This window comes from Nycticebus coucang, chromosome 18, assembly GCF_027406575.1.
Source record: "Nycticebus coucang isolate mNycCou1 chromosome 18, mNycCou1.pri, whole genome shotgun sequence".
Taxonomy (NCBI): domain Eukaryota; kingdom Metazoa; phylum Chordata; class Mammalia; order Primates; family Lorisidae; genus Nycticebus; species Nycticebus coucang.
In genome coordinates this window covers 59763360-59779814 of record NC_069797.1, presented here as the reverse complement: position 1 = coordinate 59779814, position 16455 = coordinate 59763360, and the positions used below count along the sequence as shown (strand labels likewise).

General features: G+C 57.0%; 2 protein-coding genes across 5 annotated transcripts; one reads left to right on the top strand and one right to left on the bottom strand.

The window, feature by feature from the left end:
- Positions 1-1050: 1050 nt before the first annotated feature.
- On the top strand, positions 1051-5458 carry SLC25A39 (solute carrier family 25 member 39). Of its 3 annotated transcripts, none has more exons than XM_053570245.1 (12): positions 1051-1086; positions 2214-2313; positions 2444-2503; positions 2627-2671; positions 2903-3036; positions 3359-3426; positions 3549-3673; positions 3859-4032; positions 4345-4454; positions 4645-4726; positions 4807-4893; positions 4969-5458. In XM_053570245.1, the coding sequence occupies exons 2-12, from the start codon at positions 2229-2231 to the stop codon at positions 5082-5084; spliced, it is 1086 nt and encodes a 361-aa protein (XP_053426220.1). In that variant the 5' UTR covers positions 1051-1086; positions 2214-2228; the 3' UTR covers positions 5085-5458. The 3 variants fall into 3 exon arrangements, with proteins under 3 accessions (XP_053426220.1, XP_053426222.1, XP_053426219.1); XM_053570247.1 differs by lacking the exon at positions 1051-1086 and adding an exon at positions 1309-1429 and having other exon boundaries at positions 2927-3036; XM_053570244.1 differs by lacking the exon at positions 1051-1086 and adding an exon at positions 1309-1429.
- A 1426-nt stretch (positions 5459-6884) lies between these two features.
- On the bottom strand, positions 6885-16216 carry RUNDC3A (RUN domain containing 3A). Of its 2 annotated transcripts, none has more exons than XM_053570230.1 (11): positions 15699-16216; positions 12038-12153; positions 11536-11684; positions 11258-11343; positions 9982-10071; positions 9792-9872; positions 9495-9660; positions 9247-9404; positions 8354-8491; positions 8156-8262; positions 6885-7134 (listed from the first exon to the last, which is right to left on the bottom strand). In XM_053570230.1, the coding sequence occupies exons 1-11, from the start codon at positions 15803-15805 to the stop codon at positions 6992-6994; spliced, it is 1341 nt and encodes a 446-aa protein (XP_053426205.1). In that variant the 5' UTR covers positions 15806-16216; the 3' UTR covers positions 6885-6991. The 2 variants fall into 2 exon arrangements, with proteins under 2 accessions (XP_053426205.1, XP_053426206.1); XM_053570231.1 differs by lacking the exon at positions 6885-7134 and adding an exon at positions 7364-7740.
- Positions 16217-16455: the final 239 nt, after the last annotated feature.

Here is a 16455-nt window from a genome sequence, read left to right as displayed (position 1 = left end):
ACCTTAATGGGGACTAGATTCTCGCCTTAAAAATTAGTTTGTGTCATTTCTGAACGCAGCTCTGGGATGGAGGGAATGGAAATGGCCCTCCTGATCAGCACCACTTCACAGGCCAGGTCGCTCTCTCCCTGCCCCCAAAGCTGGGGTTTCTGAACTGTCGGGAATGCTAAGGCCTTTTCATAGGGAAAGCTGATAGTTGGCCCTTTGGCGTCCACGTGCTAACCGGCAGGCGCCGCCTGGCGGGGGAGGCTCCAGCGCCGGAGTCAACCTCTTGGGGCCTGAGGGGCTGGGAAATAAGTGACGTCAAAGCCACAGCCTACCCTCCTTAAAGGCGCAGGCTAGCAGCCAGAGTTCATTTCCGTGCATTAGAACAAATAATACCCACAGTGCGAAACTTTTGAAGGCGAGGTGGGTGGTGGGGTCTCCGCGGCGCGGATGACCAGGAGAGAAACGTGTCCCCCTCGAGAAGCGAGATCAGACACGTTCCCTGTGAGGCTGGTGCAGTAGGGAAAGCGTCAACCGGTTGGAATCCCGGGTCTTCTCTTCAAGCCCGTTTCAGCGTCTGTAAGATGGGGTAACCCACTGAGCTACAAGTGCCGCCTATACAAATAACCTATTTGAACAATCACCTGCTTTAAAAAGTTTTGAGATTAAAAAGAAATAACGATGTGAGAACCAATACGAAGCACCGATGCCCTTTCTCCCCGAGACAGCGCTCTCACTGTGCGCAGGAGTAAGCCGCAGCCCAAAGCGTTGCGGTACCCTGCCCGAGGTCATAGGTGGGCACCCTGGGCGCCCGCTCAGCCCACCCGGGTCCCCAGCTCCTGTGAAGTGTGTTGGGAGCTGCAGCTCGTTCCATCATCTGTAGAATAGAGCTGATGCGAATCCATGCTAGATAAAGCTTCTGGAGTTGCAAAGGCTCGGCGCAGAGACCGGCAGGTGACGTGCGCCATCGCTGTCTGATCTCCGCAGGGTGCTCACACCCGCCGCCGCCGCGGCGCTACCCTTGCGGTCTCCGGAGCTCGTGGAGCAGCGCTGGACCTGGGTATTGTGAGAATACGCAGTCCAGCGCGGTGGCGCTGCCAGGTAAGGCGCGATATGGTGAGCGCGACCTCGGCCCAGAGGTCTCAGGTAGCCCAAGGCGAGAATGCGGCCAGCTCTGTAGGTCGCCAGTGCAGGGGCTGGAATCCCGCAGGGCCGAGAGGATGCGAGTGGGCGGGGCTTGCGTTACTTCGGGCTTGTGGCCGGTCGGCCCTCAAGAGGCGGGGCCTTACCGTGGGGTCGGGGGTGGGGCCAATTCAGCCGCTTTCCGCGCAGACGTCGGCCTCAGAGCTAGGCTAGAGCGCGCGGACCCTGCTCCGGCCGCGTAGCGGCTATGGGCCGACCCAGCCCAGGGCGCCGCGCCGCGCGAGCACCAGCCTAGAGCGAAGTAGGCGGGGCGAGGCCGGGCAGCGGGCTGGCTGGGGGCAGAGGCGGGAATAGGATTTCTGGGGGTCCCGGGAGCCAGGGCTGGGGGCCTACAGTCGCAGGCCGTCGGGCCGACGTAGTCTAGCTCACCCGCGGCCCTCGCGCGGGTCCGGGTCACGGAATGTCACTGAGGGTCGAGGAGAGATCCTTTTTCCCTGTGGTTACTCTCCGCCCTCTCGCCTGAGCCCCGGGCCTGTTACTCGAAAAGAGAAGAAAGAGAGAGTCTTTCCTATGCAGGCGCCGGGCCTAGTCTGCCTGGGCCCACGAGGGGCGGGGCAGGGCACCCCAGTCTGCAGGCCGGAGGGGGCAACGGGCCCTTCGTCTTCATCAGATTAGTTTACCGGTTCCCCTCAATGTCCAGCCCCACCTCTCCACGCCGCCTCTTGGGGCTCCACGTGCCCGCCCCTGGGACCTGGTGTTGGAGTGGGGGTGGGGCTGCTCAGGTGTTTTCATATTTGGGCCGCTGGGCCAGAAGCCCGAGCCTGTAGTTAGGAGGTGCAGAGTAAGCATATGTGATGTGGGTGAGAGAACGGCTTTGGGCCATTATTGCCATTAACCAATGAGTGGCTTCCTTCCAAACTGCTCCCGGAGGAGTGACCTTGGGTAGGTCAGCTAATCCCTGTGAGCCTTAATTTCCCCGTTGGCAAAGTGGTTTAAAGTCCTAAAGTGCCTATGTCTTCTTTCTGCCCCTCCAGTTGAGTTGAGTTGTGAGCTGGTGCTCCATTTGACTGAGGTTTGGTTTTCAGGATAGAAGCTACAAGATGGCTGACCAGGACCCTGGGGGCATCAGCCCCCTCCAACAAATGGTGGCCTCAGGCACCGGGGCTGTGGTCACTTCTCTCTTCAGTAAGACCGGGGGAGATGGGGGGTGGGCAGCTGGGTATTGGGACAGACCAGACATCGAAGGCAGCTTGGTTCTGAGGCGGGTTACAAGTGGGGTCCTGAAAGGAGTCTTCAAACCTTCCTCCTCTCCCAGTGACACCTCTGGATGTGGTAAAGGTCCGCTTGCAGTCTCAGCGCCCCTCGGTGGCCAGTGGTGAGTGCTGGACCTTGGAGCCAATGGAGGGTGATGCATGAGCAAAAACAGGCTCTCCCAGAGATGGGGGCCCTGGGACGCATTGGGGGCTCTCCTAACTTGAGGGGTTGTCTTGTATTCTAGAACTGCCATCTTCCACTAGACTCTGGAGCCTCTCCTATGCCAAACGTGAGTGCCTCAAGTCACAGGGTGCCTGGGAGGGTGCCGGGAAGGGAGAGTCCCAATGTCCCTAGTGCAGCACTGGACCCCACAGCCATGGATTAGCAGGTCACATGTGCCAGCAGAATGTCCATACAGGGAGGGATCTAATCCTCTGTTGGACATCCAGGGGTGGGGACTCCCCACCTGACTTAAAGATTTCAGGGTCCTGTCATCCTAATGCCCCCTGACCTTCCCCAGTGCCCTCCTCTCTCCAATCCACAGGGAAGTGCCTCCTGTACTGCAACGGTGTCCTGGAGCCCCTGTACCTGTGCCCAAATGGTGCCCGTTGTGCCACCTGGTTTCAAGACCCTGCCCGCTTCACTGGCACCATGGTGAGGAGCAGTGGAGGGACCACAGCCATTCCCTAGGGGTTCAGTATGGCTAGGCAGCAGACCCTGAAAGGAGTGGGTAGTGTAAGGCATCTAGAGGTAGCCCATTTAATTTGATAAAGAGTTTTCATGAAGTTTTGAAGGGAGGTTCAATTCCCCACTGGGGAATTGCATGTGGAGGCTTGAGAGGCTGACTGCCTCCCGCAGGACCTGAGGCTGTGGGCAGTGGCTGAAGGTATCAGACAAAGGCCTAGTTTGGGCCAGCCCATCAAAGGCCTGGTTCATGTCCTTCTTCTTTTTCCTGGACTGGTGCTCACTTGGCTAGGACGCCTTCGTGAAGATTGTGAGGCATGAGGGCACCAGGACTCTCTGGAGCGGCCTCCCAGCCACTCTGTGAGTAGCCTGATTCTGCATGTCATCCTCCCTGGTACCCACTAATCCCTTGGCTCTCCATTGGCTGGCTGGGTGGTCTAGGGATGTTTATGACTTCCAGCTAACCTCTGTCAATGTCCCAGGGTGATGACTGTACCAGCTACCGCCATCTACTTCACTGCATACGACCAACTCAAGGCCTTCCTAGGTGGTCAAGCCTTGATCTCTGACCTCTACGCACCCATGGTGGCTGGCGCACTTGCCCGCCGTGAGCACAGCCCTGAGCCCTTGATCTCTATCCCCACTATGCCTGAGCCAGTCATTCCTCACTCCCAGCCCCAGCCTCTGCCACCCTATGGGGGAGGGGAATGTTCTAGGCCACCAGACCCTGAGGCAGCAGCTGGGTGATGTAGGGCATGTGACCTGACCTCTCCCTTTTATCCCCCACCACAGTGGGCACTGTGACTGTCATCAGCCCCCTGGAGCTTATGCGCACAAAGCTGCAGGCACAGCACGTGTCATACCAGGAGCTGGGTGCCTGCATTCGCGCTGCAGTGGCTCAGGGCGGCTGGCGCTCACTGTGGCTGGGCTGGGGTCCCACTGTCCTTCGAGATGTGCCCTTCTCAGGTAGGCATCCAGGGGAGCAGGGGCTGGGATAAGGGAGATGATGTGCAAGGGTCTACTGCCAAGTTCCTCCTTTGTTACTGATGACTATGAAGCCACTTCTGAGTCTGTTTTCTCATCTGGGAAAGGGACCCAGCAAGGAGAGTATCTGCCTAGGTTCCTGCGGGCTAACTCCTACAGGTGGCCCGTTATAGGGCCCAGCGTGTAACAGATAAGCCTCACAACTAGGGAGGGAGCAGTAGTCTGTGCAAGATGGGAGGTCTGGGGCCCACCTCACTGCCCCCCATCTCTAATGAGAGCTCCCCCCAACCCCAGCCTTGTACTGGTTCAACTACGAGCTGGTGAAGAGCTGGCTGAATGGGCTCAGGCCAAAGGACCAGACATCTGTGGGCATCAGCTTTGTGGCTGGTGGCATCTCAGGGACGGTGAGTAACTGGGCTAAGTGTTGTTGGAGATGGCCAGAGGAAAGTTCCCACATAGGGGCTCATCACCTGTGTGTCAGGGAGCTCGCTCCTCCCTAGCAGCCCCTTGAGGCCTTTGTTCCTCTTAGCCCTAGAAACCCCCTGGGATTCGGGCTGAGGGGTCCTGAGCCAAGCCCACTCCTCACCCTATCAGGTAGCTGCTGTGCTGACTTTACCCTTTGATGTGGTGAAGACCCAGCGACAGATCGCGCTGGGTGCAGGGGAGGCTGTGAGAGGTGAGGGCCGGCCTGATGGGATGGGGCAGGCAGGGTGAGTGGGGTTGTCAGGGTCTGCTGAGCTGGCCTCTCATTTGCAGTGACACCCCTGCATGTGGCCTCATGTAGCACCTGGCTGCTGCTGCGAAGGATCCAGGCTGAGTCAGGCACCCGGGGACTCTTTGCAGGTGCGTGTGTGTACTTTCCTGCCCTCAGCTGGTGGAGGCCCTCTGGGACCCTGACCTGGCCCCCTCTTGCTGCAGGCTTCCTCCCCAGAATCATCAAGGCTGCACCCTCCTGTGCCATCATGATCAGCACCTACGAGTTCGGCAAAAGCTTCTTCCAGAGGCTCAACCAGGACCGGCCCCTGGGCTGTTGAAAGGGGCGAGAAGACAAGGACCCCATCTTTCCACAGATGGGGGGAGCAGGAGGAGACTGAGCCAAGTGCCTTTTCCTCAGCACTGAGGGTAGGGACCGGTTCCCTTCCCTCCTGACAACGAGCCCTGGGAGTAGGGCTGCCCTGGGGGCTGCCCTAGCCATCCTCACAGACATTTTTCTTCTGATTCTTAAAGATCACCACTTCCCCACCACCAAGTTCAAGACCAAATTTGTCCCCTATCCTCCCCTCCTGCTTTGTGTTTCCCTTGGTGTTTGCTGTAGCTGGGCCTGTCCCTAGGAGCCCAGAAACCCTGGGCCTGGCTTAGTCTCCCCTATCCCTGTTAATTCCTTCAGTCTAAAGATGATGAGCTTCTACTCAGTGTGTGTGACTGTGGAGGGCTTGGGTGGCTGGGAAAAAGCAGTCCTTGAGGACTGAATTGTGTAAGAAGAGACTTGGGAAGGGCCCTGGTGCTGGCATTGGCTGCCCTGGGTGGCATCCATGAAGAGGCCCTCTCCAACCTAGTGAGACCCACTGTGTTAGGGTTAGAGTGGAGGGTGGTGACACCTCTGCTTAAGGGAACATTAAGTGACAGTAGAGGAGGGAGGGTAGCTTGCTTGACATTAGCTTTGTGGCTGGTGGCATTTCAGGGATGGTTAAGTGGCTGGGCTGGAGGTCAGGCTGGCAGAGCTGTCAGGGGTGGCCTGAGGGTTGTTGGCAGAGCTGAGGAGGACAGTCACAGCAGCACGTAAGCCAGTGAATGGTTCTCAACCTGTGGGTCATGACCCACAGGAACTGTATTAAAGGGCTGTGGCATTGGGAAGGTTGAGAACCACTGGAGCTGTGTGTCTGGGAACTTGTAAGGTTGAGTGGGGTCTGCATGTTTAGGCCAGAGCTGAAATGCTCAGGCTGATTTAAGGACATGGCAGTCCCAGAGCATATCTCTACCCTGCCCCTGAAGTTCTGGGCCTCTTGTCAGCCTGGGGTGAGCAAGTTATTAAAGGATATCAGGGCCTGGTGCGGTGGCTCACACCTGTCAAACTTGCACTCTAGGAAGTCAAGGCTGGTGGACTGCTTGAGCTCAGGAGTTTGAGACCAGCCTGAGCAAGAGCGAGACCCCATCTTAACTAAAAATGGAAAAATTAGCCAGGCTTCGTAGTGAGTGCCTGTAGTTATAGCTACTTGAGAGGCTGAGGTGAGAGGACTGCTCGAGCCCAAGAGTTTGAGGTTGCTGTGAGCAATGTTGCCACTGCACTCTACCCAGGGTGACCGAGTGAGGCTCTGGCTCAAAAAAGGAATATCAGGTTGAATGGGTGCTTATGCGTCTTGCTCCTGCCCTAGACAAACCTAATACTTAGAATGCTTCATACAAAAGCCACTCCCTCCTTGGTTCTGTCCAACTTCGGTTATGGGCCAGGCTCTGGCTCCACCACCTGCTGGCCTCAGGAGGGGCCCCATCCCAGCTCCTCACAGACAAGGCTCCCCTCAGTCCTCTGGTTTTTATTTGCCTGATCCTCTCAGAACCACTGCCCCGGTGGGCTGGGAAAGTAATGACTCCAGGGGACAGATGGGAGAGGTGGGGGGATTGGGGGTGCCAACGCTGGACCACCAGTTCCTGAGGACAGTGGGGGAGATTAGCAGAGGGGAGTCCAGAAGGGAGCTGGCAGGCACGGGGGGATCACCAGAATAGAATAGGCTCCCTGTGGCCTTGGTGCCCTTTCCTTCTGACCCAGCTAACATCCCATTGCAGCCCCTGCCTAATACCGGCAAGGGGAAGGAGTTGCCTTCCCCAAGAGAGCCCTGACTGGCACAGCATCCTCTAGAGGGTGGTCTGGATTGGAGGACTTGAAGAAAGGTGGCAGGTGTCCACAGCCCCTGGCAGATGGGGCTGGCACTGCCCATGCCGTTCCTCAGCTGGGGCTCAGTGCCGGGCTGCCCTCAGGACTGTCGCTCACCAGGCACTCGTTGGATTTGAAGCTCGCCAGGGACTTGCAGCTGGGGATGGAGGCCAGGGAGCCGCAGAGGCCCAGCATTGAGGGCGTGGGGTCCTTCCCTGGGGAGAGAGGGTGGGTGAGGCCGGGCCAATGGGTCTGCATGTGTGTGAGTTGGAAAGGGGTGAGCAAAGGAGTGGCAGCCCTCAAGCCCCACCCCCCCCATCCTGACTTTATTATCTTCTGGAGCATTTACCATGTTCAGTTAAACCTTATGAAACACCTGCCCATGCTATGAACAGTGCTAGGGACACTGTATTGTAATCGTCACTTTATGTCTCTGTCTCCCCCTGAGGTTCATCCCTCTCTTTGTCCATTTATTAAACGCACTGAGCATTTGCTCTGTTCCAAGCACTGGGGATACAGAGAATGGACGAGACACAGTCCCTGCCCTCATGGAGCTCACAGTCTGGTGGGGAGACAGACACACAGACAATCACACAGTGTGACAGGGTTACATGTCCACAGCCTGCCTTGTCTTAAAGAAAATCTAGGGTCATCCAATACAGTGTGGTTGGTTATAAAAAAGAAGACAGGAAATCCAGGCACAGGGAAAAACTAGGATGGGAAAAACCAACATGAAGCCAGGGGTGAGGTCAACACAAAATGCATGCATTGAAGTCCTGGGAATTCACTCGAAGGGAGCCACTAATTTGGTTCTGAGCTTCCTGGCAGCCAAAAAAAAGGGGGAAACAATGGTCAGGCAAGTAGTTCACAGTGTGTGTGAGACAAGAGTGAATCAGTTAGGCTGAGGAATCTTCAAGAGTTAGGGAACCCCTTAAGGATGTCACAACATCAAAAGCCATCCACACCCTGGTACTTATTTTGATCAATACCCCCCAGTTTACAGATGAGAATGGGCTCGGCAAGGTGAAGTGATTGGCTGATCTTGCATAGCCAGAGGAGGCATAGCTAGAGTTGAGTAGGGTTCTGCCTGACGTCCCAAACCAAGCTCTCAATTGCTATGTTAAACTCTCACAAAGAGCTGAGGGAGAGAGAGGGGAGATTGTTCAGGGCCTGACTCCAAAGCTTTGCCTCAACCCTTCTTGGAGGGGTGCTGGGTGACACGTTGGGGTTGCTCACCAATGGGGCCCCAGGGCTCTTCATCACGCTTGCCCTCTCCCAGACGCTGGGAGTCCGAGCTCAGACTAGCTTCAGCTGACAGCGGCTCTGTGCTCATGAAGCTGTGTCTGTGGCAGAGTAGAGTTGGTTTCGTGTGACTCTCTTCCCTGTTGGTGGGAGGGTGCACTCAGGCCCTAGCAGGGCCTGGCAGGGGCTTACCTCCGGTAGAGCTTGGGATTGCTGGCACCCTCAGCCCCATTGAGCGTTCCCAGCGAAGGCCATTGGTTGACCAGGGGCGTGGTGAGTTCCTTGGAACCCTGGGCCAGAGGGGCGTGGTCTCCAGGGATCAGACCTGTCCTGGGAGGGGGAGGAGTCGTCAGGCCTGGCAGGGAGTGGGAGGACATTGGGAAAGGGAGATTCAGGAAGGGGTGTAGGAGGGCTTAGTAATGCAACCTGAATAGCAAAAATGGGAATAAGACATTGGAGTTAAGTGGGGGCGGGTCCCGGGAGGCAATGGAGGTGATGCTGGGCTGGAGAGGTCATGGAGCTGGTACACTAATACCGGGAGTTGGAGTAAAGGAGTGTTGTAGCGGTCAGCTGGGGTGACGGGGCTGTCAGTGGAGAAGAGTGTGGGAATCCCTGGAGTTACGGTAATAGGGAGTCTGGGGGTGGGTCAAGATGAAAGGTAAGGAAGAAAAGGTTTAAGGAAGAAATGTTACAAGGATTGTTAGGGGCAGGGTTAAGGGTGATGTCAGGGGGGCGTGAGGTCCTGCATGGGGTCCATGAAGATCAGAGGAGTGCTGAACAGTGGGAGGGTGCTGTCACGCTGAAGGTCACTGAGTAACATTAGAAGTCGTGTGAATAATGTCGGGGTCCCTGCAATAATGTCGGATGGCCGCTCTAGCTGATGCCGGGTATATTGAGGGTAAAATGTGGCGCCAACTGTTCAAGGTCCCTGAGTCTTAAGTTGAGGACAATGGTAGAAGGCCTTTGCCGGGTCTTGGGGTGGAGCTGGCCAGACCCGTGGAAAGGCGGTGTTAGAGTCAATGGGGCGATGAAGGGGCCTACGGGATAGCGGGGTAGGTAGGGTCAGGGCAGGCGGCGGCGCTCACAGCTGCTCCTGCAGTTCCAGGATCACGCCTTCCAGCTCCCGCTTCTCGCGCTGGTTCTGCGCGGCCGCCTCCTCTAGCTGCAGCTGCAGCCGCCGATTCTCCGCCTCCAGGTCCTTCAGCTGCGACTCGCGCAGACGCACCAGTTCCTCCAGGTAGCCCTGCGGGGCGCCGGCTCAGCCTGGGCGGAGGGCGCGTCCCGCCGGAGGCTAGCGGGTCCGGCCCTCCCCCCGCCCGCCCCCGCCGCGCACCTTCTGCGCATAGACGATGCGGAACTTCTGCTCCATTTTGTGCCACTTGCTGTACCAGCTGTCCTCGTCGGTGACGAGCGGCAGGTACGGGTGCTCGGGCGAGTTGTCCTCGCTGGTGCTGCTCTCAGCGCTGTGCCGCTCCTCCTCGTCGGTCAGGTAGTCGTAGCTGGGGGACGGAGCATTGGGCACAGCCGGTCCCCGTACCACCACGCACGCCCACACCAGACCCCTTGGCAGTGGAACCAGGATGTCCCCATGCCCCCTCTCCACGCCCACCCGAATTATCAGGCTGATCACCTCTGGGTGAACTTTAGATAGGGCGTATAATCGATGACCACAGGGGTCTTCCCGTCCAGGACTTCGCCCTTCAGACAGAAGCTGGAGGCAAAGGAGCCACAGAGTCAGAGGCGGGTATGAGAAGATAGGATGTGGACATTTGGGGGTGGGGGGAACTAGCCCGTACCACCACCATCTAGACGGACCCCACCTGAAGTCGATGGCACTCAGTCCGATCAGCATCCCAGTGAGGACGGTTGCTTCCTCCCGCAGCATGATGGCTCCAGAGTCATAGAACCTTCTGTGGAGAGAGTGGGAGGGACTGATGGTGCAGCGTCCTCCAGGGAGCCCCACCCCTCGTGACTTCTTTTGTGCCCTTACTGCAAACCTTTCCTGAAGGAAGGAGATATTGCCTTCCTGATCTCATTCAGGTGTGGATCTTTTTTTTTTTTTTTGAGATGGAGTCTCACTCGGTCACCCTGGGTAGTGTCCTGGCATCTTCATAGCTTACAGCAACCTCAAACTCCTGGGCTCAGCCTCCCAAGTAGCTGGAACTGCAGGCTCCCCCCGGCCCTCCTCCCAATGCCTAGCTTTCAGGTGTGGATCTTGTCTCACCCTCTCAGGCTGAGGCTCCCTGGGGATATAGCTCGAGTCCCCACCTACTACTAGAAGGGGTGTTCCCTGAGAAGAGATCCCCCCAATCCTCTGAGCTACTTCCTCTCCATCAAGTACCGGGTCACCCAGATTCTTCAAATCAGTTTTAAATCATTAGTGCTTGGCAGACAGAAGGTGCTCTGATACATTGATGTAAACTCTGAAACATGCAGACTAGGGATAGGATGTGGTGAAAACATCAGGTTGGGTGTGGCCACTTGGGAGGGGGAGATACTGCACCCCATTGTGCCCAGACAGCTTCAAACACACTTTCCCACACTGGTATATTCTGTCTTATTTTATTTTCTGTTTTTGGCTGGGGCTGGGTTTGAACCCGCCACCTCCAGCATATGGGACTGGTGCCCTACTCCTTGAGCCACAGGTGCCGCCCGGTATATTCTGTCTTGGGACCCCGTTGCTCCCGGGATCCTTGTGAACTCATAGCCAGAGGATTGATGCCTGCATGTTGGGACTCTGGGTCCATCAGTAGCAAGTACAGAACTGCTGCCCCTGTTTGGAGAGCCTACAGGGCCATATGTTGTGACTCACGGAGCAAAGCCCACAAGTAAAAGGGCACATGGTTGAGGCTCCTCCAGAGGTTGTCCAAGGGTAGAGTTATGTATGACAGGATGGGAGATGATGGGCGCTGGAATTTGATTCAGAAGTGATAGTGGTGGTGTATTTCTGGGACTTAAAGCCAGGCTGAAAAAAGGAAACTAGCGGTATGCACTGGGACTCGTAGTCTGGGTACTGAAGGTTGCCACGGGAACTGAGGATCAACTGTTTAGGCAATGAGCATGCATACTGGGACCCAGTTGCCTGAGAGGTCTGACCTGGTGGTCCGGGTGTCCCGCAGAGCCGTGGTGATGTATTCTGACATGCGTTTCTCCATCAGTGCCACCCGGATCCATGCCCGGCCCTGGAAAGCATGCTCACCTTACTTGCTGCCCTAGAGGGACCCATGTGTCCAGTATTGGGGATAGCCCTCTCGTGGCCTTTCTCCTCAGTGCCATGGGCAGAGGATAAGGACGGAGGAGCAGGCAGACCCCCTGTGTCCAGAGCAGGGAGCAATCACCCCAGCCCTGCCCACCCATCACCCCTCACCCCTTACCTTGGCTCGGGCTGTGCTGATGTTCTCCATATTTTCAATGCTGCTCACACAGTTGTTGGGCACTTTGCTGCAGGCCAGCCGGATATAGTCCCAGAATCCCCGCTGCCCATCTGAGCTGAACCAGCTCACTGGACCTGCTTGGGCACAGGCTAAGCCAGGGCAGGGAAGGGGCTCAGCAAGACCAGGGAGTTTGGAGAGGGCCCATGTCCTGAGGCACTCCCATGCATAAGGATAAGCAGCACCCCACACACATAATGCCTCCCCTAAACACATGTGCATGTACATGCATGTATGCAAAGGACATGCCAGCAGGGAGCTGCATGCCCATTGATGTGGCTTGTAGGCAGAAGACCTCTCCCCTTTTCCCAGCTCTCTGCATGAGCATCTGTGCATAGTCCAGGTTGGGGGCCAGGGTTAATGATGGGGGTCAGAAATCCATAGAGTACATCAGGGACAGCACGAAGCTGGGAGTTGGGACAGCAGGGTGGGATCCCAGGCCCACCTTTGAAACGGTGGCTGAGGATCTGCTCTAAAATGGCTGCAAAATTAACAAACTCTTCAGATGAGTCATCGATGGGCTCCGCTGTGTATTTCTCCAGCAGTGTTTTCACTGAGAACCTGAGTGGGGGCAGGGAGACAGGGGAATGGGGTTTCAGGTAAGGAGACAGGGTGGGATGGTGGTAGAGGAAGGGTGTCAGGCAGAAAGGGGAGTGATGGGCAGAGAAGGGTCAGCAAGAGTGTGGATGTGGTAGGAGGCAGAGGGAAGAGAGGGAGAGGCAGGTGAGACAGCAGTGACCATGAGGTGCCACGTCATGTGGTGTGAGAGGGTGGCAGGTGGAATACTGATTGACAAAGTGGGTGAAAGGAGAGAAGATAGTCTTCAGGAGCAAGGAATGAGAGGGGCTGACACAATATATAGGAAGATGAGGTACTGAGAGCCCCCTCCTCCTTCACCACCCTTCAGAGTCCAAGTCACTATTAGAGTTGGGAGTGAACTAGGAGTTAGAAGACAGTTTGGGCCCCTGCCCTGAGCTCTCTTCTGCTGTTGCCAGAAAAACATTCAGTCCATTCTGGGGACAGAGGTTACCTGTGTTAGGGTATGTGAACTGGCACTCTGCACATGGCACATGGGCACCCTGGATGGCCAGGTGGGCTCCTGGCACACGGATACCCACTTCCCCCTTTTCCTTCCTGGCTCAGACTCCCACACACCAGCTGCCCAGAACCAGGCAATGCAGAGCTGCGTGGGGGCAGGAGGAGGTACAGGGTGTGGGTCTGATACGCACACTGGGTGGGAAGGGGCATTGACAGCAGATCCCTGGAAAAGGCTGGGGACTCAGACACTAGCTTCTTAGGGAGGAAGGGAACCATTGCTGAGTGACTAGAGCCAAGCTGCCCCTGTGCCCCTTCCCAACTCTGTTAAAGCCTCAGGCTCCCTCTGCAGTCTCTACCCCTGCAGTCTCCACCTGCCATCCCTGCAGTGGGGTGGGGCAGGGATGAGGATGCGGCCTCTATCATCCCATTATTGTCCTGTTGTGGGTGGCAGAACAGAGGCAGGTGTCCAGGAATGTGGGCGATGCTTGGAACTAACCTTTTTTCTTCCTACATTCAGCAAGCCCTGTAATGTGCCAAGAACCATACTTTGCAAGTATCACCTCACCCGTCCTCACCACAGCCCTGGGAGGTAGGTCTTATTAGCACCGTCATCCCCACTTTACAGATAAAGAAACTGAGGGTCTAAGAGGTTGACCAGTCTGTTCAGAGTCACACAGTTCATGAGGAGTCAAGCAGGTATGTCTAATTCCAAAGTCCTTGCTTTCCCTCTACATCTTGTGGCCTCCTGGTGGCTGTCACCCAAGGCCCTCAGTCCCTGCTTCTCTATCCTCTGTCCTTCACAGAGCTCTAGCCCTGGAACTCTAGCTTCTGAAGCAACTCTAGCCTCAGGCCAATGGCACAGTGGAGCCTCTAGCCCCCATTCCTAGAGTTGGTCTGGCCTAAGATCAGAGCTAGGTCAATCTTGGGGTTGCACTATGGGGATGCAGCCTGCTGGATTCAAATCCTGTTTCATCATGGCCTTGGGCCCCTTTCTAAGGCCCCTCTTCCCAAGTCCAAACAGGAACAATGACACCTGCCTCATTAAATTTTGGATTAGATCCTAGAGAGGGCTAGGAGAAGGTGGGTGTACGTGGGCTACTGGGCAAGGGCAGTAAGGGGTTGGCCTGTGTGGGAGGGGGCCTGTGTTTAGGGCATTATCTGGGCCTCACTATGCGCCTCCAACTGGATAGTTTCCCCTGGTGAGCTGGATCAGGCTTCAGTGGGGGTCTGGGGCTGGATTTAGCATGGCAGCCATCTGGTATCTGTCTTCAGGGTGCTGCAGAGCTGGTCATCGCCCCCGGAGCCCCATAGTGTGCTCCCTGGTAGGAGATGCAGTGGCTGCTGCAGGTTACCATGGAGATAGGGAGGCCAGGGCCCAGGGGAGCCTGCGGCCTGCTAAAGGGAACTGTTCTGGGAGCTGTAGGCGAACCACGTGACAGTGATGAGGCAGCAGGGGCCCGAGGGGTTTCTGAGCCTCTGTCATGTCCCCGATCCCCCAAAACTCTATCCTTCAACCCCGCCAGCTCTAAGCATCCTCCGGTCCACCAGAATTTCTGCTTCTCCAGCCCTGGCCAAGGAGAGTTCTCTCTTTTCCCCTTACACTCAAGAGTCTCAGCTACCCTGGCAAGCAAGAGAAATGGCAGGAACTTAATGAGTTAAGGGTGAAGACTGGGCCAGGAACAGTCATCAGGACAGGCACTGGGCTGGGCTCCTGCACAGATTATGCTATTACCATTCTTTGGTGTGGCTATTACATCCAAAATGGAGATGGCGAGGCACCCAAGGTCCAAAGTGGTTAGGAGCCTTCCCAAGGTTGCACAGCTAATAACTGATGAAGTAAGAGCTTCAACCTAGGATTGTCTGGCCTCAGAGACAGAAATCCTTGTTTTATACAATACCAACAGGGTTTGGGGAAATGAGGGTAGAAGCAGTGACCTGCACTTTGGGCTGAGGCATTGCTGCACTCATTCCTTCCATAATGTTCCAGACACTTTTAAGGAGGTTTGATGTGCACAGCACTGAGCTGGGCACTAGGGGTGTGATGCTGTGAGAAAGATGCAGGATGCCTGTGTGTGTGCCCAGGAATGTGGAAGGAGGTGTGGGAGCCAGGAGCCAGGGCATCAGGTGGATACTGATTCCTGGAGAAGGAGCGGGGCTGAGGCCTGTGTGCAGGCAGATGGGGCTGGCAAAGGAAGACAATGGAGGCCCTGCCCCCAAGAGCTCCCTGCCCTGAGAGGGCAAAACCCTGTGGGCATGAGAGGTCACAGGTGGAGAAAGCGAGCTGGCTTGGGGATCCTAGTGGGAAAGGTGAGGGCAGATAGGGGCTGCAGAAAGAGTAGCTGAGCACCTGGCCATTTCCTGGCTGCAGGATATGGAGGGTGAGTCACTGCAGAGTTGAAATGGGAAGGATCACTTCCTGAGCCAAGGGAGAACTCACCACCCCTACAGTAGTACCACCCTTGGGAAACAATGGTCCTTCTAATTTCCTCTCCTTGAACGCTGGAGACCCAAGCCCTCAGTCCATCCTATAGCATGTGCACTGCCCCTCTCCCTTCGCAGGATAGATTCAGGGGCTTTGCCCGCATGCCCAGTTGACCCTGCCCTTCTCTGCTTTAGAATTTGAATATTGGAAAGTCCAAGGAAAGCCCATCTGGAAGAGACCAGGCTGGCAAGGGGTGGAAATGAGGGGATTATTCTTGAGGTCCCCCTCATGGTTTCCCCTCTGCCCACCTTGCTGCCCACTCCCAGCAAGGGAACCAACCATCTCTACTCCTCCCCCTCACATAATGTCACTTCCTGGTTCTCACAGGAAGCTGCAGTGCCAATTAAACAGCCCTCCCGCCTGAGGCCCCAGGCCCAGCACAGGCCTGACTTGACCTAGAAGGGTAGGGACCAGACTTACAAACCCCGTCTGGGTTCTGGACCTGGGAGCGACAGTGGACACACTCCTCTTAACCCTCTGCTTCCCTCCCTTTTCTCCGCGGCTGCTGTGCACATTCCCAAGGGGACAGTCAGTCCAGGCTTCCGCAGCCCGCCTAACCCTCTCCCCGCCCCCCAGGAGCGCCCACCTGCACACGGTGATCAGGTTCCTACGCTCCACGGCCACATTGCGGGAAGACGCTTTCTTGGAGGACAGCCCCAGAGCCATGGTGGTCTGGACAAAGCTCGCTTCCATCCAGATGTGCAGCCACTTGTGCCGCCGCCCGCTGCCCCCAACCCGGCCCGGCGCCCGGGACCCCTTGCCGGATCACGACTGGGCCTTCTGCCCGCCGGGGCCCCTCATCTTCACCACGGCCATGCCCCTGCCTCTGTTCCTGGTGTCCGGCCCCCTCGCTCCCTCCCCAGGCGGCGATTCGGGAGCAAAACAAGGCCGGGGAGGGAGCTCTCCGAGGTGCTGAGCCGGGGCCCGTCACCCCTCCCCCAGCCGCCCGCCCCCCTCGGCCCGTGACGTCAGGGCCCTCGGGCCCGCCCCCCAGCAGAGCAGGGACCAATCCGCAGAGGGTGCAGGGTTTGTGGGGGAGGGGGACGGGCTGAGGCCCTAGAGAGGGCGGTGAGGGTCCCCTGGGGAGACAGATTGGAAGGAAGAAGAGGCGGCCTGCCCATCCCTAAGCTCAATGCCTGGGACTCATCGCCTCGCCTGGCGTCTCTGAGCTCCTACCCATCTACTCCCTTGTTTCTGATTTCGTGGTCGGTGCCTCTCGTCTTCCCACCTGCTGCCTGGAGAATGAAGGTCCTCACCTCCAGTACCCTCACCTTAGCCCCGGCCCCACCTTTCTGCCTCGGCATTCTCAGAGAAGCGAGTGCTGTGTTCACAGAGCGCAGGTG

Coding starts and splice junctions, on each gene's coding strand:
- SLC25A39 (XM_053570245.1), top strand. CDS start 2,229: ATGGCTGACCAGGACCCTGGGGGCATCAGCCCCCTCCAACAAATGGTG. Junction 2,504..2,626: donor GCGCCCCTCGGTGGCCAGTG/GTGAGTGCTGGA, acceptor CTTGTATTCTAG/AACTGCCATCTTCCACTAGA. Junction 4,894..4,968: donor CACCCGGGGACTCTTTGCAG/GTGCGTGTGTGT, acceptor CTCTTGCTGCAG/GCTTCCTCCCCAGAATCATC.
- RUNDC3A (XM_053570230.1), bottom strand. CDS start 15,805: ATGGAAGCGAGCTTTGTCCAGACCACCATGGCTCTGGGGCTGTCCTCC. Junction 11,344..11,535: donor TCAGCACAGCCCGAGCCAAG/GTAAGGGGTGAG, acceptor CATGCTTTCCAG/GGCCGGGCATGGATCCGGGT. Junction 9,873..9,981: donor CTGAGTGCCATCGACTTCAG/GTGGGGTCCGTC, acceptor CTTTGCCTCCAG/CTTCTGTCTGAAGGGCGAAG.